The following is a 24,898-nucleotide window of genomic DNA, read 5'->3' on the forward strand; positions in this document are numbered from 1 at the left end:
GCTGCTGTGGTGGGATTCTCCTCCCTCAAACAGCACACACACACACACACACACACACACACACACACACACACACACACACACATTCTCATTCATATTCATTCTCTCTCTCTCTCTCTCTCTCTCTCTCTCTCTCTCTCTCTCTCTCATCTATTTCTTCACACAGCTGATGCCTCGTATACCTCCTGGTTCAGAAGATGAGCTAAGCGCTCCCAATCCTACCCCATCTTCCCTGCTTGCTGGCTCCTCTCTCTGATAAAACCCCCTGAATCTTTAATAAATTATCAACATGCTTTCTCGTCCATCTGCTGGCGCCAGACGTCAGCACTGGCCGCCTTCTTCATTTTCCCTCATGGCCCCAGAGACCTCAGTGTTTGATTAATCTTTTAGGTCCCTCCCACAGAGAGCCCACTTACTGTCTGGGCTGACTCTCCTCTTGGAATGCATCTTTAAGGATTTTTCCGTCGCTGAGCAGGCTGTGGACCATGCCTTAGACAGCAGGTGATTCCTGTGTGGGTCTCACCCATGACTGTATGTCTTCTGCTGCTTGCGCTGTACTAGGGAGAACATACCAGGAATCAGTACCAGCTAAGGAGTCATGGACCTGGCTCCCTCATCTCACGCGTGAACCAGGCATGTCCTTTGGGGAGGGAGTACCGAGCCTTGGTTTAACTTTCCACAGAGGCTGCTATGCATATCAAACAGATGAAGGGTGAGTCTAGACCCTTTGAGCTACACCAGAGGCGGGAAAGCTTGGGGAGAGATACGGGCCTGAGAGTATGAAACGCCATCTTGCCCTCTCTCCTCTGTGGGCCTAGGCATGACAGCAGGCTTTCTGGTATGACCCCAGGCAAGGCCTGCGTCCCATTGCTTTGGCCGTAGGAGCTTCCAGGCCCAGGAGAATACCACCTAGGTTCCAGCTGCTGCTTGCTGCTTTTCTGGTTCTGCCACCTCCAACCTCCCTCTCTTTTCTAGAAGGTGAGCTCCCACCTCTAGTCAGTACACACTATACTCCCCTTAGAGGCCGGCTCGGCTGTTTTCTGCTCCCATTTTCTTGGCACTTGCCAAATGCTTTGTGTGTGTTAGCCATAGTCTTCCTGGCAAGCCTGTGAAGGAGGCTTGTCCTTCTGTGAGGAGAACTTTGTCCGCATTTTACAGGTAACCGTATTGAAGCTTAGAGGAGGTAAGTGTCGTGCTCTAGGGCTCGCGACCAGCATTTGGCAAATCCAGATTCAAATCTAGTCATCAGGCCCAGGTTCACCTCACCAGCGTGGATGCCACCGTCCTTGAGCTCTGTCTCGTCTCTTGCCTCTCTCATTGCCCCTTAGTCTCTGCCAGTGCCCATGGAGATGCCCACCAAAGACAGCTTTCCAACACGAGAAAGATCCAGTTAAGCACAGCAGGAGTCACCTGTGTCTCTGGACTGATGTTAGAAATAGTAAGCCTGTGGCTATTTATCCGGCACCTTTGGCTACCTGTCCTAATCATCCATGAGGGAGGCGTGCAAGTTGGGGGTTGCCATCTCCATTGTGTGGGTGAAGAATCTAACACAGAGGAAATCCAAGTCACAGGCGAGTAACCCTGTGGCATAGCTGGACCTCGGGTACGAGAAGTGCTTACAGCATTTGGTTCAAGTGGCTTGTACAGACTGAAGGCAGGCTATGCCCACAGCTCCAGCTTCTGTGCCTAGGTCTTTGGTGGGAGAGTTTGGACTAACCCCGCTCCACAGAGAAGCAGAGGGGAGGTACGGCGATTCGCTCAAGGTCCCCACCAGGAGTCTGTGGGCTGCTCTACCCCATTTTCTATCCATCATCACCTTACCCTATGGGACCCAATATGTTTTCCATGGAGCCTTCTTCACACTTCAGGCAGTCAGCCTCTGCCTGTGTGTGTGCACAGGCTTCTGGGTCAGCTGGCATCTCTGAGGCAAGCAAAGTCATGCCTGTGTCTAAAAGCTCTCTAACCAGGTGGCAACTCCAAAGGTCACCATTCTCCCTCAGCTTACCCCAAATAGCTCAAATCATGAAAGCTAGCTGAGGCCTGACTACAGAGGATCTCCAAGCATCTTCCCCTATAGTGCAGCCACAGCAGCCAGATGTCCTGGCAGTGGTGGCATTCAGGGTCTCCTTTCTCTCTGTGTTTCTGAGAGAGAGCAGGAGGCTACCCTAAGATCTCTGATTTTGACCTCCCTTTCCATAGATAATTTGTCCAGGCCACTCCCTGGTCTCAGGCTTATTCTTCCTGGAGAATTTATTGCTGCCCACCCCACTGCCTGGGCCTTTCTCCAAGACCCTCCATGTCCTCAGTGATCCTGTAATCTACCAAGCAAGGACCCCAATACCACCATTCCCTACCCCTTTGCCATTGCTCCTAACAAGAGTTGGGGCTATGTCCAAAGACAGACAAGTCCAGGTTCTTCTCAGTAGAGGCTGTTTCCAAGCATTTCCCTTCCCTTTTTCTAATAGTTTCTAATGCTCAACAAATCATCCCTCATTAAACTGAGTGGCTTAAAACAACAAAAGCCATGGACCATCTTCACTGTGTCTATGGGTCAGGAATTGGGAGCATCTTGGCTGGGCGGTGCTGGCTTAGCATCCCTCATTAGGCTTCAGTCAGCAGTCTGTTGTAGCTGCTGTCATAAAGGCCTAACTGGAGTGAGTGGACCCACTTCTGATGTACTCCATTCATATGGCTGGCTAGCTGGTAGTGGTAAGGGTAGGGGGCCTCGTGGATGTCTCTCTCTCTACAGGGATGTCTGAGTGTCTTCACAGCATGATAGCTGTCTCCCCTCCTTGTGGCCCAGGAAGAGACCACAGAACTTTCCTGAAGCCACACTGTCACATCTACCATATCCTACTGGTTATATAAGGATTCTGGGAAGGAGGGGACTCCATAAGAACACAAAAGCTTGTGGGCAGGACTCCCTAGAAGCTATCTGGAAGGCTACCACAAGTCTGAGAACCACAAACGATTGAGTCTTCTGCTGACCTGGGCATGCATGTCCTGACTTTCTTCCTTCCCTATAAAAAGGAATCTGGTAGACATACATATCCTTGTAGGGATGCCAAATGGATAGAGCTGTGGTTCTTCCCTGGATGAGCTCCGTAAAGTTAGGGTTACAGTCTCATCTTGAGATGTGCTGGAAGAGACATCTTCTACACGTCCAAACTATAAGAGTATAAACAACAGGTCATTTGCTTGTTGGAGACTTTGGAATGTTTTTCCCAGCAAAGGGGACATTGACACTAACTTGAAGGATGACTAGGAACCTGTCAAGTGGTAGCAAAAGGGAGAACCTTGCTCCATGTGGCATGAGCATCAACAGAGAGCTCAAGAGCTTGTGAGACTGTAGTTATGAAGCTGGAATTTATACATCAGGCGCTACTTGAGGGTTTTGAACATGAGAAGGGCCCGGCAGAGCCCTGTGGGATGGGACTGGGCAGAAGACTATGAGGGAAAGAGCTGTGCTACAACCTGCTTGGCTTGGGGACTGACCTCATTGGGACACCAGGGGATGAAGAAAAGATAGACTACATGCAGGAAAGCTGGGATCAGGTGGGCCTTGGCTCTGATGGAGATGCACCACCAGCGACATCCTGGACACCCAACACTTTTAGGTTAAACATCTTAACTGTAGAGGCGAGTTTATTGTATATAGCTGAACAAGAAGGCAGGTTTAGAGTCTCTGTAGGGGGACAGTTTCAGGTTATAGTCAGCCAAGAAGAGGAAGTTGTGGTTGACCATTTCTGCACACACTGGTTTTAACTAAGGGACAACCATTCATAACATCTGTACTTGGACCAGGGGAAGGTTTTGCCATTTCCCTGAACCTCACCTGAGAAAGGCTTTGCCATTTGCCGTGGGTCTGAAGCACTGGGGTCCTTGAGTTGTCTGCGCGCATGTCAACAATGCACGTTCACTCAGGACTTCGTTTACTCCCCACAGAGTTGCAGTGTGCTAAGGAGGAGTGGTATGGAGGAGGAGAACCAGCTCTGAGGTGGAACCAATTGGTGTCTCTGACAGGGGGCAGGAAGGCCTACAGGCTGTGGCTTACCTTTCCAATCATTTCTCCATCTTACCTTCTTCCCTAACTCTTGGTTCTGATCCTGGCTTCCCCCATGCCTGTGTTGTGAGCATACAAGTGATCCCACAGAACTGTCAATACAGCACCACCAAGGTGACCATTGGGGACATCAGGTCTTTTAGCCCATGACCTTGAGTGTTTCAGGCCCACACCTGTGTGAAAATCTGCCTTAAAATGTGAGCCATATCTCCAGGAAAATTGAAAATGCCTATTTGTACAAATTATTTGCTAACAACTCCAGAGGGTTAAGTCCCTTCAAAGCCTACCTGTGGGCCTCTGCATTTCCAATTAAAGTATCAGGAAGAAATGGGAAAAAAAATGAGAACAAATATCTGATCTTCTCCCCTTGTATGTTCTTTACTTGTTTTTTTAATGCCCTATAACCCCACCTATAATTGGGCCACCCCTGAAATCATGAGAAACAAGAGGAAGTATATACCCAGATGACAGCCCCTAGGGGCACTGGCCTCACTTGGAGGGTCTATTTCCATTATTATAGCAATTCTCAGGCTGCAGGCTACAATTTTCACTTGAGGCAAGGTATTAAATTGAAATTACCCCGGATGTAGTGATCATACAAAATAATCCCGGACACATGGAAGCAACTGCTTCCTCAGGATGGGATTTGGTTGCTTATACTGAGGCTTCAGGGCTTTGTCTCTTTAAGTATTGGGAGGGGGCAAGGGGCAGGGAGCCAGCGGCCAGCTAGAACCCACCTCTGAAGCAGCCAGTCCAGAAGTCAATATGATAAGGCTTCTGTTGGCTTGATCTGCTCTCTGGCCAGAGACTTGGGTAGGAAGGCTAGGAGGGCCCAGATTTTGGGCAGAGCCCAAGACTTGGAGTTTGGAAGTACTGTACCTGAACTCAGGAATGTGTAAAGGACAATGCTTGTTTCCATTTGGGCTCCAAGCCCAGGTTCACCGCCATGTGGCGGACATTTAATTTTGGTCATTCTCAGATGATGCCCGTGGTCCTTGGCTCTTCTGTTTTGCTCTCAAAGGTCCTACTTACCATCTGCCTTTGCTTGCCAGATGTTCGCTGCTGGTATACTGCATGGACCTCCCCCCCACCAGCATCATCATCACCTTCCACAATGAGGCACGCTCCACTCTGCTCAGAACCATCCGCAGGTAAGGCATCTTCCCGTCTGGTCACGCAGCCTGGTCCTGGGTCAGGCTTGTGTCTGCTCACTGGGTATCCCACAGGCATGTACCAGGCACTGGTCTATACATCACATGCCTCCACTCTGCCACTCCTCACTGGCTGATGAGTGAGAGAGGCCATCGTCCCATTTTTAAAGAGAAAGACAGATGCTAATAGTGGCTGGTGACTTGCAGCCATTCAGAGACAACGTAGAGGAATGAATTACAGGCCCTTTGCCCATCTGTGCCAGGCTCTCTGAAGAACATGGACTGGCAAGGTCACAGTGGAGGAAGGAAGCTCAGATTGTCGGGTTGCCCGTAGCATCCCCGCCTCTGGCTCAGATCAGGACTTGAGTGTGCCTTGGGCTGCCCATCTTGTGCTGTGCTTTCTCCAGGCAGAGACAATGGGGGTAGGGTGTGAGAACAGCTGTGGGCAATCATTGATGGATGTTCTCTGGGCACCTCCATATTAGGTTCCAGTCCCACTTCCCTGGTGCGTCCCGGACACCTTGACACTAGTTTCATGTTCCTGCTGCGAGAAGTCCGTTGTGACAAAGATGGCCTGTGGCCTGCCTGGCTTTTCCATACACTCAAGTCTCAGTGCCAGCCACAAGCAAACTGGCCCTAGAACATGGAGCAGGGACCTGACTGGGAATGGTGCCCCTGGGTTCTTAGGAGACTCTGACAGGTTTGGGCTGCCATTCTCTGGAATGACACTACTTTCCTCTCCCTGTCTCTACCTGCTCCCTCCCATCCAGGTCAGCTGCCTCATTCTCCCCCTTCCTCAGATCCCCAACAGTAGCTCCCCTATCCTGACTAATAAGGTCAGTGAGTAAGGACAGACTTGGGCTCCTGCCCTTAGCTGGGGTGATAAGTAGGTCAACAGAGTAGGTCAGCAGAGAAAAATGAGAAGTCCCTGGAAGTCCCCCATCAAGGTCACATAGCCTAGATTCCAGCCCGTGTCCCCTCACTTGCCTGTTCCAGGAAGGCAAATCACAAGCGAGGGTTCAGCACTGCTGGTGTGGTGTTGGGGCTTTAGGGGTACAGCCAGAGCTTCTAGCACAGAGCCAGCCTTGCCAATGAAGTACCCATAGAAGCCTCATATTTGTTTTTGTCAACTTAACTCAAGTGAGAATCATTGGAGAGGAGAAACTTCAACTGAGAGAACACCGAGATCAGATTGCCCATAGGCAAGTCTATAGGGGCATTTTGTAAAAAAAATTAATAATTGATATAGGAGGGCCCAGATCACTGTAGGCAATGCCATCTCTGGGCAGGGGGTCCTGAGTGCTATAAGAAAGCAGTCTGAAGAAGCCATGAGAAGCAAGCCAGTAAGTAGCACTCCTCCATGGCCTCTGCATCAGTTCCTGCCTCTAGGTGCCTGCCTCTACTTCCTGTCAGTGAGAGAATGTGTCCTGAGAGTCATAAGTTATATGAAAGCTTTTCCTTCCCAAGTTTGATTTTGGTTCTGGTGTTTTGTCACAGAAATATAAACTCTAACTATGACTGAGACACACAGTTTACTAGGCAGTATGTGGGAAGGTCATCTGATACACAGAGCGCGGGGGGGGGGGGGGGGGGGGGGATGAGATTAAACACGGATGGGCCAGAGAGAGTCTGAAACACAACAAACCTCCCTCTCATCATCTCCAAAAGACAAGTCACACTGTCCTCATTCTTCCACATCTGTGTGCTTTGGCAGTGGGGGATTCTGGGTAGAGGGAAGCAAGATCAGCAGTAGGCTCACCCCAAGCGGGGACATACCACGTCTTATGTCCACCTGTCGCTAAATGTTGAATGTCTACTGTGTGGGGCCAATGCTTCCCTTACAGGAAAGAACCCACTCTTGTGAAAGAAAGAGCAATTTCACCTGCAGCCTACATGTCTTTGGTATCTGATGGCTAGCTATATCCCCCATCCACCAGCCCTGCCCTGGCTTCTGTACTCACCCCACAGGCCGTTTCATTCATATGTGATTTCCCAACAAGACAACAGTTCTTCACACACACACACACACACACACACACACACACACACACACACACACCAAAATGTTACAGGTCACTACCAGTGTTGCTGTAGATAATGAAGTACCTTGCTGGTTTGCAAATCAGTGTAGGCATGTAGAGGGAACAAGGGAAAGAGTGATTTTTCTGAGGGCTCCGTTGGTATCTCAGGGGTGCTCTTGCTTCTTGAGAGCTGAGAACTGGAAAAACACAAGTGGTGTCCAGCTCAAGCTGGACAGGAGCATGGTGGGGCAGATGATGAGAGAAGGGAAAATCACAGCCTTGATGAGTTGGGTCTTTCTCAAGGGGAGAGAAAGCAAGACCTGAAGAATTCACCTTGGCCAGTGGTAGGGCAAATCCTTCCAGGGTGTGAGACTGGGGTTGTCTGTCCTATTCTTCTTGGAACAACTGACAACCCTTTACCTCTCATGGGGTGCAGGAACATGGCAATGGTCCATGGCTTTATATCTCAATCCTTTTTTCATCATTGGTCATTTCCTAGACCTAGGGAGGCATTTTACGGGTGAAGATGGTTAGGAATTTGGACTGTTGGACCACATTTGCCTCGCTCTGCCTGTAACAGCTGTGTGACAATGGGCAAACTGCGGAACCCCTCTGCCTCAGTTTTCCGTTCTGCCAAACAGAAACTATGATTGCTACTAATCCCTGAGCATGAGTTCAGTAAAGACTGGATAAGTACAAATAGGTTTAGCAGTCAGGGTTCTCCACAGCACAGAACCAATGACATCGATGGCTATAAAAGGACATTTGCTAGGTTAATTTACAAGATCAGCACCCCATAGTCTAACCATAACAGTCTGTCAGCTAGAGAACCAGAAAAACCAGTCCCCCAAATGGAAGCCTCAGAATCGGAGGTGGGGAGGCATGGGACAGAAAGATGGCTCAGACAATAAAAGCATTTGCTACTAAGTCTGGAAATGGAGTTCAACTCCTGGGTACCACATGGGGGGAAGGACAGAACCAACTCCTAAAAGTTGTCCTCTGCTCTCCATATAAGGGCCATGGTCTGCACACATGCACACATACACACGAATGAATGAGTGAATGAATGAATGAACGAATGAATGAATGAATATAATAGAATTAAGAGGAAGTCAGCGTCACAGCCCCAGTCTAAGACTGAAATCTCTGAAGCTCCCTGGAGACAGACTGGTGTGAGTACATGTTTAAAGACTGAAGAAGCTGGCATTGATGTCCATGGGCAGCCATAGGGTGTGCACCCACTCACGGAGAGTCAAGCTTTGGACTGGTGGGCTTCTTTCTCTCATTTTTTTGTGCTGTCCGAACCCCAACCCAATGTATGATACTGCATACATGGGCTTGAGTCTTCCCTCTTCAATGGGATGATGCATGTAGCTTGAATCTTAGAAGGTCTTATTAATAAAATCAAACCTGGAGCAAGTATTGGGGTGAATGCTGGAAGATCAGAGAAGCAGAACAAACCACAGCTTCCTCACCTCGCCAGTTCCTCAGCTGATCCTGTTTCCTCAGACTGGAAGCCTCCGAGTCCTCATTCAGATGGATCTCAGCTGAACTGCTGCTCCAAAGCCTAAAAGCTTAACCAGCCAAAAGCTTCTAGTTTCTGGTCCTCACGCCTTATATGTCTTTCTGCCATCACTCCCTGGGATTAAAGGCTCACTTTCTGGGATTAAAGGCATCTGTCACCATGCCTGGCTGTTTCCAGCGTGGCCTTGAACTCACAGAGATCCAGAGGGGTTTCTTCCTCTGGAATGCTAGGATTAAAGATATGAGTGCCACTACCTATCTTCTATGTTTAATGTTGTGGCTGTTCTGTCTCTGACCCCAGAGAAGTTTATCAGAGTGCACAATATTTCAGGGAACACAATACCACCACAGGTGCACATGGCAATCTTTCTGGAAACGTGTTCACAGACAGACTCAGAATATGCTTTACTAATTTTGGGGATATCTCTTAATCCCTCCAGTGTGCCCATCAAGATTAATCACAGTAAGCAAAAGACGTGGGATCTGCTGCTGGCACAGAGGGAAAAAGCGTCGATGTGACCGAGCCTCTAGTCCTGATAGACAACCATGTTCTGATATGGTGGCTCTCCAACGTGAGAAGTTGCCAGCTTCTCTTGGAGGGCTTGCTAGAACATGCCGCCTTGGGCTCCTGCCTCAGAGATTCTGAGTCAGTGAGTCTGGAATGTGGCCTAAGAATTTGCATTGCTGACAAGTCCCCAGGCTGTGACAATGTTGCTGGCTAGGGGCTCAGGCTGAGAATAAGAGCTGTGCCTTGTTTCTGTTATTGTTGGAAGCTCCAATAGTCTTATCACCGGTGCCCACATTCCAAGAGCAACTGTCATGTGCCAGGCATGGTGCTAAGCGATGCTGCTCTCGAAGCCGAGGAAACCATGGTGGTACTTGGAGGTTCGGTACTGACTGAAGCCTTCCTGCTGAGAAGTGGGGGCTGCACAAGATGTGTGCTTGAATGCAAAGCTGTCTCACTCCAGAACGACTACGCTCAACCGTCAGCGGGCCCCAGGTCTTCATTCCACTGGTATTTGTGGAGCGTTTGATAAGGGCCTGTCTGCATAGAGCACTGCGGAGTTCACGAAGCAATTTCAAATACGTTTCCTCTTTTCATGCGCACAAAAGCCTGTGAAATAGGTCAAGTATTAATATCACCTGCTTTTACAAGGCAAAGGTAATTACAGAAGGAATGGAGGCTGGGAGCCGACGTGCTCAGGACTACACAGCAAGCATGCTGTAGGGCTTACTGAGCCCAAGCCCATGAGTCTACATTCCCCAAACTACCCTGACATGACTCGAGGCCCCACATGGACCCCATAGTTAGATCACAGAAAGCAAGGGAGTGGGAGAAGTCACTGATTCTGCCTGTGTGGTTGCACATAGGAGACAGATCCAAAGTGATTCTTTGGACATTGTGGCCCACACATGCCAGTGAGATCAGTGCGTTGACCCATCCTGTGGTCACATGAAGAAAGACATGTGGCAGTTGAAGTCAGGGCAGCTAGGATGGAATGAAGCAAGGCAAACCGAGCCCTGGGGAAACAGGAGGATTTACTCTGCTGATGGGGATCTGGTGAGATGCCGGGACTGTAGAACCTGTGAGGTGGACAGAGGGCCGGAGGTCGCAGCATCCAAGGTTTAGATGGCAGGAATGTGGGGGGGGGGGGGGGTTGAAAGGAGGGTGGTGGAGGGCCACCCAGGGCAAGGTCCCTGGGCTGCACTTCACTTTTTCCTTTTCCAGCCACTTCAGACACCCAGAGTATCTGCCCATCTCAGGTACTCCCTGCCTCCAGGCACTTGTAGGGAGACCCCAACATCGTTTCCATTGCTGGGATGATAGGCGCATAAGCAGGCCAGGTGTTAGCAGGAAATAGTCTAATTAGCACTCACTACCGAGGACTTCTTTCTCTCTCTTCCCCCCACCACCCCCGACCCCCACCCCCGTGTTTTAAACCCTGGACATTTTTTATTCGCTAATCATCTCTCAGTTCAAGCAGCTCCAAGCTACATGCGATTTACCTTTTGATGTTCACAGAAGAGAACTCTTGAATTTCAAAGAGCCGGCGGGGATTTGGGGGAACCAAATGCAGAAGCTCCAGTGTAATCAAACCTCATTAGAGGTTATTCTTCAAGCAGGTTTTTTTTCCCCCTCTGTCTGCCTCCCTCTCCCCTCCTGCCCTGATTAGAGGGCTGGTGTTTGCTGTGTTTTCTCCAGGACTGGGACAGTCACAGCCAGCAGTCTCTACCCACCACCTTATGGTGGTGCCTGCAGCCGCCTTCCTTTCCCTGTCCCGCACTTCCCCACTGTCACAACTGTTCGAGCTTGGCGTTGGGGTTCCTCTCTCCTTCTTACACGAGTTGCCATGGTGAGAATTAAGGCTTCATAAATAAAGGTAGCTCTGGGCAAAGTTCCTTTCTCATAGAGTCCGCATCCTGCATAGAAAGGGGCTCAGGAGGATCTGAGTAGAGGGATGGTCCTGTAACCCTCACCAGCACCCACTCTGAAACCCCTTCCCTGATATACACAGGGTGTATTGTGGTGGGTGTTGTGAAGCAAAAATGCTTTGGAGAAACCCTGACATCTGGGGATGCTCAGAAGAGTTCTGAGACCCACAGTTAATACTGCAACCAAGCCTGTGCCCCTTGGATAAGACATCTCTAGCATGAGAGGTCAGTTCAATTAACAGATCTTGAATGACCCATGGCATAGTAAGAATGGCTATTATCTGTCATCACTTAGGGGCAATTATTACACTAAATGCCTCATGTAGGTTTTCTCCTTTAATTTTCTCCGTAGCCCTTTGAAGAACCCCTGTTGTAAATGACTCCCCTTCTACAGAGCAGCCACTATGCTATGCTTGCCCCAAGTCTAACAGCTTGAATACAGCTGAATTGCAAGCTTCTGCAGGTGGAGCTGACTTCCCATATGAGCCTCACTCAGTGCCCAACACATAGAATGTGTGCCCTCAACATCTTTCCAATATATAGAGATGTCAGCAAAGCTCCAGGCCTGGCATGTCACCATCCACAGAGATGTCACTAGGCTCTTGGGTTCATAAACTCACCCCTGTAGTTTCCCTGCATCCCAAAAGAAAATAGGGAACAGAAATTAGTGAAGAAAATTGGATTTTTTTTAAAGCAGTGTAGCCAAACCAAGGTGGAAAGAGAAGTGTAATTCCTTCTTTACCATGCCTGTGGTCTTTTAATTTATAGAAACCCATGAGACTAAGGCTATAATATATTGTCAATTTAGTATTGAGATGGCTTGACCAGTCCTGTTCTGGGGCAAACAGACTTGGGTCCCAAGTTACTTTCCACTATCTCAGGTTCTCTATCACAGAGATAGTTTTTAAGTCAGAACTAAGGAAAATGGGTTAAGCATTCTGTCTTAAAGACCCCCAAGTGGGAAGAGGCCCGCAACAGTGGGTCCAGAGTGGAGCCTGGAACTGACCCAGGCTCTTTGCTACTCTCAACCTTGGTCAATAAACCTTCTTTTGTCAACGGGCAGTCGCTAATGCAGAAACTCACAACGAGTCAAGATGATGAGAACATGTGACCATGAATGCTCAGCCCTAAATGGGAGACCTTTATCAAGCCCCTCTCCCAAGGCTCAGCAAGTATCACATCACAGGAGAGGGGGTGGAGAGAGTGTGAGAGTCACGGGGAGAGGAGTGCTGTGGAACGCTGGGCGTGGCACGGGCATTGCCTTCCTCACCAGCACAAGATCAAGCCAGTTAAAATCCACGCATGATCTGGGGAGGGGCTCACAAGGCCCCTGACTGAGGAGGAGCTGTCGGCAAGCTGATAGCTGTTGGGGAAGGGAGAGTCACTTTTCTTCTTTGGGGTTGTGGCCCCAAGTATGGTATCCATGTTGGTGGTGGATAGCTTCACCCCTATGTGACTGTGAACAACACTAATTGGACTCAGTGGGTGATAAAAAAATAAAGAAGAAAAAAGGAGGACTTGAGGTTGGGAGGAGGACCTTTGAGGAGGCAGGAAGAGTTGGAAGAGAGGAAGGGAGGTGTATGTATGTTCTATTGATTCTCCAAGAATAAATAAAAAGTGTTATTTAAAGAAACACTGCTAAACAGCTAGCAACGATTGGAACTTTATTTCTAATGCAATGACTGGGGAAGGTGAAAAACAATTTCTCTATGGGAAATCATTTTACCATTTCTTATAAGAGAATGCAGATTTAGAATGAACAGAACATTCTCAACTTGGCAGTGAGGAAACTAAATCTGTTTCAACATTTTGGGGGGAAATATTAAATAATGATATTTCCGTTATTGATGTATATGTGAAAATGCCACACACACACACACACACACACACACACACACACACACACACGCACGCACACACACGCACACACACACATACCACTATTCCCTAGGGCATCAGGATTGGAGTTAAGGTCCCCTGCATACATGAAAAGAGCCGGGTATGGCTGTGTGTACTCCTATAATCCCAGTGATGGAAGGAAGAGATAAGAGGACTCTTGGAGATTGCTGGCCAGTAGTCTAGGTAAATTGGTGAGCTCCATGTCCAGTGAGAGACCTGGTCTTCAAAAATAAAGTGAGAATAGTTCAAGGCAATACCTTAGTTAGGGTTTACTATTGCTGTGAAGAGACACCATGACCGTGGCAACTCTTACAAAGGAAAACATCTAACTGGGGCTGGCTTACAGTTCAGAGGTTTAGTACGTTATTGTCATGGTGGGAAGCATGGCGGCACGCAGGCAGACATGGTGCTGGAGAAGGGGCTGAGAGTTCTACATCTTGATCCGCAGGCAGCAGGGAGAGTCTGTGTGTTATACTGAGCATAGCTTGAGCATTTGAAACCTCAAAGCCCACCCTCCAGTGACACACTTCCTCCAGCAAGACTACACTCCTAATAGTGCCACTCCCTATGAGCCTATGGGAGTCATTTTTATTCAAACCACCACAATACCCAACACTGAACTCAGACCTTCACTTTCACATACATATAAGCAAGCAAGCAAGCAAGCAAGCAAGCAAGCAAGCAAGCAAGCAAGCGCACGCACACACACGTATACAGGCATACACAATGATCTTCCATATTTGAAAGGGAAAAATCTAAGGGATTTTATGGACTGGCGCATGTGAAGCTACTCACCTATTCTGGCCTGACAGAGTAGTTCTTTGTCCCTATTTCCAGTCATTTAATAGATGTACAGCCGAAGCCATTTGTATTCTTAATCTGGAGTTGAGCTTGAAGCTTGGATTCTACATGTCTGTTAAGCACACTGATTCCGTGATGCTGCTGGCTGGAGGGGGAGTCGCGGTCTCTCTTCAGAGTGTTTCCTCTCTCACCAAGACTTCTGCATGGCATCAGGGTTACCGGGGCAGGAGCCTGCCTGGTGAGGTGTAAAACCAGCTGCCAGTGTCAGAGCATGATAAATGTTGCAAGAAGCTTCAGCTAAAAACTGCTAAAGAATCCCAGGGGAGGAAACAATTAATTCTCCCTAAGTAGATTGGAAAGCCGTTAGAGAGGCAATGACATTTGAACTGGTCTTTGTGGGCAGCGTAGGGCCATTTCAAGTCCTAGAAGAGGCTCTCGATGGTGAAGGAGCACAGGAAATCCAGGTGGCAGCGCTGGGCATGAAGAGCTGTGGGCAGCATAGGCCGGCTGAGGGATGGGAGGGTGTGGGTCACGCTGAGGGTTTGGGGTGTCTGGAGCGGGGAGGCACAATTGGATTTTATCAATTTGTGGCCACACGGAAGTCCACACTCTTAGATGTATGTGTCTGAAAGGTCACTTGAAAGCCACAAGGGAAACAGCCCGGGACTGAGAGGAGCGTGGGGGACAGGTAGAGGCTGCAGCGGTACACTAAATACAATTAGACAAAGTGAGGGGTGGTAGAGCATGCCTGTAATCGTGTACTTGAGAGGGGAAGGCGGGAAGATCAACTGTTCAAAGCCAGTCTGGGCTGCACAGTAAGACCTCATCTACCCCCCTGTAAAAGGATGGGGGGGTATAAAGCAGGACAAAGAGAGACAAGATGAGAGTGTTTTAAGTGAAATGCCAAGATATAACTAGTATATTGGGCTTTGTGGAGAACGAGGGTCATTGTTGGTACCACTTGGGTTTCTGTCTGGGTAAGTTACCTGGGCAGGCTATCGTTTACTGTGATGGAGAAGGCAGAATGATTTCTTCAGTGGCCCCTGATGAGTGGGATGATTGGAGAAACCTTCTGGTGCCCCTGAATCTCCAATCCTCCTCTGCAGTGATACTAGAAACTGGAGTTGAGATGGGTGTTTTGGCCACTAGACGATATCATCATTTCTCTTTCTTCCAGTGTGTTAAACCGCACCCCGACACATCTGATCCAGGAAATCATATTAGTGGATGACTTCAGCAATGACCGTAAGTCACATTGATTAGTGGCAACTGAGGCACAAATGTCCGGTCCCAACCACTGTGTACAACCACTGACACCCTAGAGGTGAAAGCCAAGTTGGGTAGTAGACATGGGAAGACTGAGTGTCTATGCACTTAAAAAGGAGATAAACCTTACATTTGAGGCAGGGGGAAGTGTTGGGTTCTTTGCTTTAAGTTTTGAGGACCTAATTAGCTAAATTTGTTAGATTCCTATCTGGGGTGGTTGCTGAGTAAGTGTACATGTGTGGAGGAACACATATGGTATCAATGTCATTAGCTTCTCACCTACAGTCCTAGAAGTGAGAAGAGACACCTCACACACAGAAAACCATCACTAGAACCCAAAGCTCCATCACAGACTCCTTATCTTGACGCTGCATTAATGTGCTCATCTGAACTGAGGCTGCCATGTTCCTTCTCTCTTGTCCCCTAGGGATCTGGAGGGCCTCGACATTGAGATCCCCATAAAACGTCCCCAACACACTTCCACGACAGTGTGAGCCTTTGAACCTTTCCACACACTGCTTACCACCATTTCCTGCCTCGTATTCCGTTAGTCATTCCGTGAAAGAACCCAGGTGACACCCAGATTTACTCCTCTGGTCCACTTTCCCAAGTATGACATGCTGGGGTCTCCAGACATCTTTTTAAGTCTGAAAGCTACAATAATTATAGGACCATTGCTAGAATTCAAATATTAGCAGTGCTACACCCCTCTTCTGACAGCTGCTGTCCTGGATGAAGTCCTCCTCACTCAACCATATTCAGATGGGACAGTCTTTTCCTGGTGGTGAGCCAGGCGGTTGGCACACCAGAGGACAGACAACTATAAGTATCAGGAAAGCAACCCCCTTTCCATCCAGCATAGATGTTGGGAACTGGGCGCAGGGGCCGCTCACACATTGATACCTGCTGCATAAGCTGTAGAAATGCACACACAAGGACAGAGACTCTGGATTCCTCATGGAAAAAGTGGGTTATGTGTGAGGCCTTGGGTACTAAGACCTGTACTAGTTCTGGAATTCAGTGGTATGCTCTCCTTGCCTAGTGAGGAAGAGCTTGGAGTGGGATTTCACTCCTTCTGGGGGTCCCCTGTTGCTGAAGAGCATAAAGAAGTGCTGTAAGGTCCCCTAGGAACGGGATAGTCTTGGCTCAAACCCTACATCTGGGACTTCCTCACTCCTTAGCCGTGTGCCTCAAGTCAGCTCCCTCGCTATGGTCATATATATATATGGTTTATATAGAGGCCGAATGTATTAACCCATTCAGAGCTCTTGGATTAAGACCTTGCCAGGGGAAGCCTGTAAGTTTCTTCTGTTGCTTGGTAGAGTCCAGAGCTAAGCAGAAAGGCTAAGGTCTATAAACAGAACCAACGGGTGGGGCTACCAGTCAGGTTAAGGACGAGACAGGGCAACACAATAATCCCAGTATGACTGGGGCGAGTGACCAAAGGGCAGTGGGTCTCTTACCTACCCTGGCACGTTGTTCATCAGGCTGGAGACCACCCTCCCATCATAAGCTCTGCTGTGATGAGAAAAAAAAAAAATCTGTTGACTGAGCTCTTCATAAAGAAGGCTTCCGTGCTCTAAAAGCAAAGTCCAAAGTTGTTTTCTTCTGTTGCCAGCTTCCTGGCAGTTTTAACTAGACTCACTGTGGTGAAGGGAGTCTGAATTAATCCATTGGGGTGTAACAATGAAGATGACCCGGAGGTGAACAGACCAAAGTTTCACACTGGGAGCATGTTCATGAAAGCTTTGCGGGTACCACTGTGGGCTGACCTCTTCCAAACGGGGCCAGTTGTGGACACTTCACTCAGTGATCCTTAGCCCTTTTCCATGTCCTAGGAACACCCTAGACTCAGGACCAGGCTCTGCAGTCAGGGTGGTGATACCAAGTAGGCCTACCTTCCTGATCCTTCCGATTTGCTCACATGCAGTCACACCCCAGGTGCTCACTAGGCATGACCTTTGTCTTTGCAGCTGAGGACTGTAAGCAGCTCATCAGGCTGCCCAAGGTGAAGTGCTTGCGTAACAATGAGCGGCAAGGTAGGCTGTGCCGTGGGGCGGGGCGGGCATATGAATGGAGAGTGGGTTATGGCGGGTGTATGTCGTTGGGTGTTCGAGGGAATACCGAATGACTCTTGTGTGGTCTTGATGGTCACCAGAGCAACAGTGATACCCACCTGGCCTTTTGTCCCCGATACAGGTCTGGTCCGGTCCCGGATGCGGGGTGCTGACATTGCCCAAGGTGCCACTCTGACATTCCTGGACAGTCACTGTGAGGTGAACAGGGATTGGCTGCAGCCCCTGTTACACAGGGTCAAGGAGGTGAGGCAGGCTGAGAAGGAGACCTGGGGGTTCTTACCTCCCATTTCTTCCAGGGCCTCCAAGCTTGTGACTTCTCTTAGGGATCTGGGTGGGACAGAGTGTTGTCCCCACTTTATTGGTGAAGGACTAAAGCATCGTGGCCTGTGCGTCGTCGGTGGTAGAGCCAGGCCTAGGCTGTTTGTTTCATCACGCTGCTACCCACAGCAGCAAGCCTGAAATGGAAACTGTGGGCAGGGTGCATGTGGCATTCAGTGTCCCAGGCAAGAGAAAACTACCCAGAACTGTATCTATCAGACAGAAGAAAGTTCTGGAAAGAGCATCCTCCCGAGTACCTTCTGTAGGGAGGAGGCAGCAGAAATAACCCGTCCCTGGGGCTTCTGTCTTCCCTTTGCCCACCTAGCACCCTTACCTGAAATCCCCCAGCCAAGCCGGAAGGCTGGACACTGAGAGTGGAAGTGCCTTCCTTTTACCCTTGAATCACTCTGAGATTCTGTGTGCTGCTCTTCTCCTTGATCCAGCCACCACTCTAGAAAACAAAACATCTTATTCTTCTCCTCCTTACTTGGTACTCTCAGAGAAGCTCACCCATGTCTGGCTCATCAGCAGAGCACACAGCACACTGGAGACCCCAGTATCAATGATACACACTGGTGCTGCCTGATGCTCCTCCTAAACTACTGACCTGCACAGCTAGCATGGCGTTTGTGGGAGGCGGGCATTTGTAGCATGCTCATTTCACAGATGAGATAAATAGTATCCGCACCATTATGTGATGTCGTTTGATGTTCTTTAGGGATGATATCCCCAGAATCAGAACAGCCTGTGGCTGGGATGGTTTCCTCCTGCCCTGGCTGATAGCCACTCAATGCCTGCCTGAATAATAGTGTTTGGAGGAGAGAAGAGTTCAATGGGCACACTTCTAAGAAGAGAACCAAGAAGTCTTTCCATTGCAGGAAGTACCCTCAGCAGGTTACTGAGCTCTTGCACATGCGGCTAGTTGTCAACATCTATTAGGGACTACTTTCTGAGTTTGTACCCTGAGCATTGCTCAGAAGGATCTCTCCCACCACAAACACATACACATAAATCAGTCAGAAGGATATGAAAAGGGGAATGCTTTTGTGAGCTAGCTATTCAGTTGAGGGGTTCCCCTTGGTACTGAAGGTCCTTCCAGAAACCTCTTCTCCTCTATATTCTCATCCTAGCGTCCCTAGGCTCCCCGGGATTCTGTGCTGACACAGATGGGCTGTTTCTGATTCTATCATTGTCATTGTCCTGTCTGTGTGTGTATGGTGGTGGTAGGGGCATTATATATGATGTGTACATGTTCAGAGGCACAAGGAGGCCCAGGGTAGGGTCAACATCTAATGTCTATCCTCTTTTGCTTTCTACCTTTCTTTTTTGAAACAAGATCTCTTATGCTAGGCCTTTTTTTTTTTTTAGTCCACCAACAAGCTCCCAAATCATGACACAGAGACTTATTATTAGTTATGAATGCTCGGCCTAGCTTAGGCTCGTTTCTGTCTATCTCTTCTAACATAAATTAACCCGGTCCTCTTGATCTACCTTTAGCCTCGGGGCTTTTCACTTTTCTTTCCTTCTGTATATCTTACTTTCGATGATTCTTTTGTCTAGCTGACTGGCAGCTGCCTGGCTTCTAGCGCCAGGTATCTCCCTTGTTCCCTCCTCCTCCTCTTCCTCTTCCTCTTGTTCCTCTTCATCTTCCCAGCCTAGATTCCTCATCCTATTTATTCTCTCTGCCTGCCAGCACCACCTCTCCTTTCTCTGTCTAGCTATTGGCCATTCAGCTCTTCTTTAGACCAATCATGTGCCTTAGGCAGGCAAGGTGAAACAGATGCAGCACATCTTTACATAATTGAACAAATGCAGCATTAACAAAAGTAACACACCTTTACACAGTTAAAGTCATATTCTGCAGCATAAACAGATGTAGCACACCTTTACATCGTTCAAATAATATTCCACAACAATCTCTTACTGGACCTAAAGCTCATCATGCTGTCGGGGCTGACTTGTAATGTACTGAGCTTCAGGAATCTTCCTGCCTCTGTTACTCCCGCCACATACACACACCACAGCCACCGATATTGGAGTTACAGGCAAGTGCTGCCTTGTCTGGCTTTGTACATGGATTCTGGGGATCCCAGCTCAAGTCATCATGCTTGCACAGTGGGTACTTTGCTGACCCACCCATCTCCCCAGCGCCAGCCGGTGCATCACCTCTGACCAGGTCCTTCCTGTCCCTGGCACCTCATTTTCCTTTCCACAAACTGTCTTGCTCCTCCAGCCTTTGCCAGAGTCTCGCCATCTGCATGCTCAGCCAGGGTCTCTCCAAGCAGCCACTGCCTACCTATCCTCCATTTTCCTCTTCTGAGTTCTTAGTCTCCCTTAACAGATGACAAATGTAGTTGGGAACTAGTCCTATCCCCATCACCACCTTAACTGCTGTAGATGGCTCTCAGGGCTTGGAAACCATCCTTAGATGCCCCTGCATGTGGGGGTGGTGGCATGCTTGGAATTAGTAGGAACAGTAGACTCATTGTCCACCCCTATGCTAATCCGCTGGTATTGATTGACACCTATCTGGGGAAGAGCCTCAAACAGGCATTGTGAAAGGAATTAGTTTGTACTTAGCAATCTCACATGGCTCCTATAAACTCATGTTGCACTGGTTTGGAAAGAGCCAACACAGAACAGGTAAACATGGGTAGAAGTACTGGAGAGTGGTTCTCAACCTGTGGGTCTCAACCCCTGTGGGGAGTCAAACAACCTTTACATGGGGGTCATCTAAGACCATCAGAAAACACGCATATTTACATTATGATTCACAACAGCAGTGAAATTACAGTTATGAAGTAGCAATGAAAATAATTTTATGGTTGGGGGTCACCACAACCTGAGGAACTGTATTAAAGGGTCTCAGCATTAAGAAGGTTGAGAATCACTGTGCTATCAGAAAGTTCTTCATGAGAAACATAGGAAGGCTTAGTGTATCTCTCAGGTGCTGAGCAGTGCTTCCCCCCCCCCCCCCCCCCCCCACCCCCCCCCCTGCAGTGGGAACTTTTATATCCCCAGAAAGGTCTTATATGTGAGTTGCTCTCAGGAGCCAAGGGCTAATGAAGTCAGGGCTTGAAGGCCAAGGTTGAAGAGCCATGGGAAGGTAAAAGACAGCAGGGCATGGGCACCTCGCCAGGGAGAGAAGTTGAGGCTCAGGGCAATGTTCCCTGCTTCAGCCAAGATCACAGGAAAGAGAAATAGACTTAAAGCCAGGAGTGTGGTGTTATAGAAGCCCTGTGGCCCAGGAGCAGAAGATGGCAAAGAAGATGCCTGGACCTCTCGTTTTCCATCACAAACATGTCCCACAGTTACTGCGGACATCTTGGAAAATATGGAACATTAGAATGAAAACTAATCAACCAAAATTCTACCGCGGAAAGACATCCGCCGTCTCATTTCTTCCCATTTAGGATCATTCTCTCGTCAAAGAAGCATCTTTTAAGTATAGTTGTAATCATCCTGTATTTACTCAAGTTTGTATTCTACTGTTTCCTGCCCCCCCCCCACCCATAAGCACTTGCATGTGGTCTCTAAGGTAATTTAACCCTAGCCAGAATAGCAGGTGTGCTGTGTGTGTGTGTGTGTGTGTGTGTGTGTGTGTGTGTGCGCGCGCACACGCACATCCATGTAAATGACATATAACAAAAAAACTGACTGTTTTAACCATTCCAAGCTGTAGCGTACAGACTGTACAACATTCACTGCAATCTAGTTATACCACATTCTCACCACCTCTGAGGGAAACTTCACACTGATTAGCCACCGCTCCTTGCTTCCTCCTCTTCCCTGCCTCTGCATCCACTAATTTGCTCGGTCCCCGGGGACTTACCCATTCTGTACATTTTGTAAAATTAGAATCCTATGAGATGGCCTTTTTGAGGCCTGAACTGTCTTACCCAACATATATTTGAGCTCTATACATACTTGGAGCATGGCAATATTCTTGTTGTGGTGAAATAATCATCCTGTGGTTAAGTCCGGGCCGTGTTTTGTTTCTATGTTCATCCACATGTGGGCACCAATAATAATGCTGCTATAACTATTCGTGTAGCAGGTTTTTTTTATTTATGTATATTCAGTTCTTACTAAAGACGAGGACTGCTGGAATTAAATGTTTCTTTTACAGGGGTCCCCAGAGATGATTAACGTTAAAGAACTTTCTTCTTTCAGTTACTGCTGTTGTTATTCTTTGACGATTTCATACATTTATACAGTAAGTTTGATGCATCCCCCGTTACTGTCTTGCATCCCTACCTCTCTCCCACTAAAATCTTTCTTCTCTCGAACAATTGTCCTCCTTCCTTGTTCTCTCTCTGTCTCTGTCTCTCTCTCTCCAGGGTCTCATTGTGTGGCCCTGGCTACTATGGACCTCCCCATGTAGAGCAGGCTGGCCTTGATATCTGTCTCCTGAGCACTGGAATTAAAGACGTGCATCACCACGCCCGGCATTTCCTTGTCCTTTTTGCTCACTGTACTGAATTAAGGTTGCTTGCATGAGCATTCGTGGGGAATTGTGGACTGGACTATGGGCAGCTTATCAGTGGCTATGCCGCTAGGGAAGACAAATTTCAGCCCCTCCCCTGGTACTGATTAGCTGCCCATAGACTGTGAGGGGCAGAACCTCATGAGCCCCTCCTCCATGTGTGATGAAAATAGGTATGTGCCCAATCTTATAGGAGTCTGTAGTGGAAAACCACAGGCTTAGAGGGTATTTTAAGGGAATTCAGCCTTAATGAGTCCAAATCCCTTTCTATCTCCATGGCTCTGAGTCCATCTTGGGAAAACTCCCTGAGAGATGGTCTCATTTCTCTGACTTCAGCCAGCCTTACCTATAGACTGACATAGTCTTCCTTGCTTTCTCAAATGGGAGTTCGGCTTTTTGCAGCCAGACACTCCTCTGGGAGTCGTTTGGCTCCATGATGGAGCTTAGCTTCTTGGTCCCCATCACCTTCTGAGCTCAACCTTTCACAGTGAAGAGATTAGCCAGAGGAGCCCCAGGATTAGCCTAGAGAGTCCTCTGTGGGCTGCTAAGATTACTCTGAAAGGCCTGCCTCTTAATACTATGGGGCAGGCCCTGGGACAGCCCCCCGCAGGGATAGGGAATGCATCTGCATTCCAGCTGTGCTTCTGGGTTTCTTTTTATATGCCTTGTCTCCACATAGAACGTGATCTGATCTTGAGAGTGGAAATGGAAGTTTTAAGCTATAATTGGAGACTGGGGTTTTCAAAAATAGAACAAAATAAGAAAGAAGCTGTCCTAGGCCATCTTCAGCTGAAGTTTCCCATGTGACACCTCCTTAATTCCTCTTCCCTTCCCTCTAATTACTTGATACTGGAAACACCAAGTTGGTTTCTGTTGTGTGTTTTTTTTTTTTTTTTTTTTTTTTCTCTTTTAAACACAAGCTTCTTTCTTCCACCTCCTTCTCTGTATGTGTTTTTGATGGGAAAGAGGTTTCAAGAAATCTCAATCCTTTCAACATCTAGCAAATTCATATAAACGATAGTTGATGCATCCTTCAATGCCTTCACGTGTGCTTTCCTCTCAGGCTTTTTTACATGAGCTCTATTTAAAAAAAAAAAAAAAAAAGCAGGATCATTTTGCACATAGTAACAACTTGCCTTCACGTCGCAGATTTACAAACAGAATCCCACAGAACATGCCAATTTACTAAGGTCATACATATTCCTACATGACAGAGCCTGAATGGAAATCCAGATATCCTGTCAATCCATGTGACCCTACCCCACAGTAGCAACTCCTTAACCCTCCTCTGGGTTCTCTCGTGTGAATGATTTGGATGTAAACTGATCCTCTACCCTCAGCCAGCGTAGGAATTTGAACATCTGAACCCCACCTGGTGGCGCTGTTTGGGAAGGTAATGGAACTAGTGGGTGGAGGGGTCTAGCAGGAGGAAGTAGGTTGCTGAGGCTGAGTCTTAAGGACTGTAGCCCACCCCTCTTGCTATCAGCCTCTCCTTGCTTCCTGATCGGCAGAGATGTTAGCAAGCAGCCTCACACTCCGGCTTCCACAGTAGCCCCCGATGTCACGCCTTGCCTTCCCTGCCTCACAGAGCCCCGACAGACCCTTCTTTCCCTTCAGTTGTTTCTTGTCAGGTATTTGGTCATAAGGAGGAAACCATAATATAGCCCACCTGCCCCTAGGCCAGATGAGAGGCCCCCGCGGCTGTTTCTTTTCTAGACCCCGGAATGGAATTCATCTTCTCTAGACTGTGGAGTTTCCTTACTCATCTTCGCCCTCCGACAATTCCTGTACCACAGGAGGACTCAGGAATGCTGGTGACTCCCTGAGAGAGCGCTTCTAGAAGCTTGTGATGGCCCTTTCACAATGTGCTTTCATTGTGTGAATCCATGGGAAAACAAGGGGTGTGACAGCAGCAGTGATTGATGGCTACTGCCCAATGCTTTCAGCCTTTTCCCTCATGGTAAGAGAGGGTGGGGAGCAGAGCTAGGGATAGGGACAGGGAAAACAGGCTTGGATTTTCATGGCAGGGAGAAGAGATGGGGAATAGAGAATAGTCCAGGATCTGCCCAGGATTTTACCAGCTGCTTGTTTACGCTCAAGCTTGGGCCTAACTTTTAGGACATACCGTTTAGGGGCACACAACGGGAGCCTCTGTTGACTCTGGAGACCCTCCCCATCACTGAGGCTCTAGCTTGAAAAGCCACCCTGCTACGCCATAAGTGACCCACCTGATCCCTGCCATCACCTACACAAGGGTGTAGGGAGGAGTGGTAGCCTCTCTCTTTTAGTCAATGTCATAGAATACCCGCTGCCTTCCATGCTCTGGGCTAGGCCTGGGAACACACCAGAGAGTTGATGCAAATCCTGTCATACAGAGAGCTTGTGTTCTGGTTTTGGTGACTCTCTAAAAGTCTTCTTTAGCCCTTTTCAAGGTAATAACTCCACATAGCATCCACTCAGAGAGCCCTCACTGCCTGTCTGTTCTCCATAGACCAGATACCACAGTTGAGGTGTGATGGAAGTCCAAAGACACAAGCCCTCAGAGGGGTAGGAGAATGCGTGTGGAGCCCATCACAGCCATGGCACAGTGCCCATGTGGAAGCAGTGGCTGAGGCATGTGCTCTACACTTGGCTTTTCATTTTGACTTTTAAAGAGGGAAAGGGAGTTGGCTTCCACTAAAACAAAACAAAACAAGATTATCATCTGAGAATCCTCAAGACCATTCATGAGCTCCATGCAAGAATTCCCAAGTCAGCAGAGTGGATACACTTGTGCTTATCACTGATCACAGTGAAAGGAAACAGGTTAATAGCAGCAGAGCAAGGTCCTGTGGAACGTTCTGTCATGAACATTCCGC

The 24,898-nt window shown here is 48.4% G+C and overlaps 1 protein-coding gene across 1 annotated transcript in view; it reads left to right on the forward strand.

The window, feature by feature from the left end:
* Positions 1 to 24,898, forward strand: part of Galnt14 (polypeptide N-acetylgalactosaminyltransferase 14) — a 225,557-nt gene that overhangs the window by 161,360 nt on the left and 39,299 nt on the right. The window contains exons 3-6 of the mRNA XM_036171005.1: positions 5,116 to 5,214; positions 15,070 to 15,137; positions 17,132 to 17,197; positions 17,358 to 17,479. Coding sequence (XP_036026898.1) covers positions 5,116 to 5,214; positions 15,070 to 15,137; positions 17,132 to 17,197; positions 17,358 to 17,479 — 355 coding nt within the window. The remainder of the gene's footprint in view (positions 1 to 5,115; positions 5,215 to 15,069; positions 15,138 to 17,131; positions 17,198 to 17,357; positions 17,480 to 24,898) is intronic.

This window comes from Onychomys torridus, chromosome 21 (assembly GCF_903995425.1).
Source record: "Onychomys torridus chromosome 21, mOncTor1.1, whole genome shotgun sequence".
NCBI classification, from domain to species: Eukaryota; Metazoa; Chordata; class Mammalia; order Rodentia; family Cricetidae; genus Onychomys; species Onychomys torridus.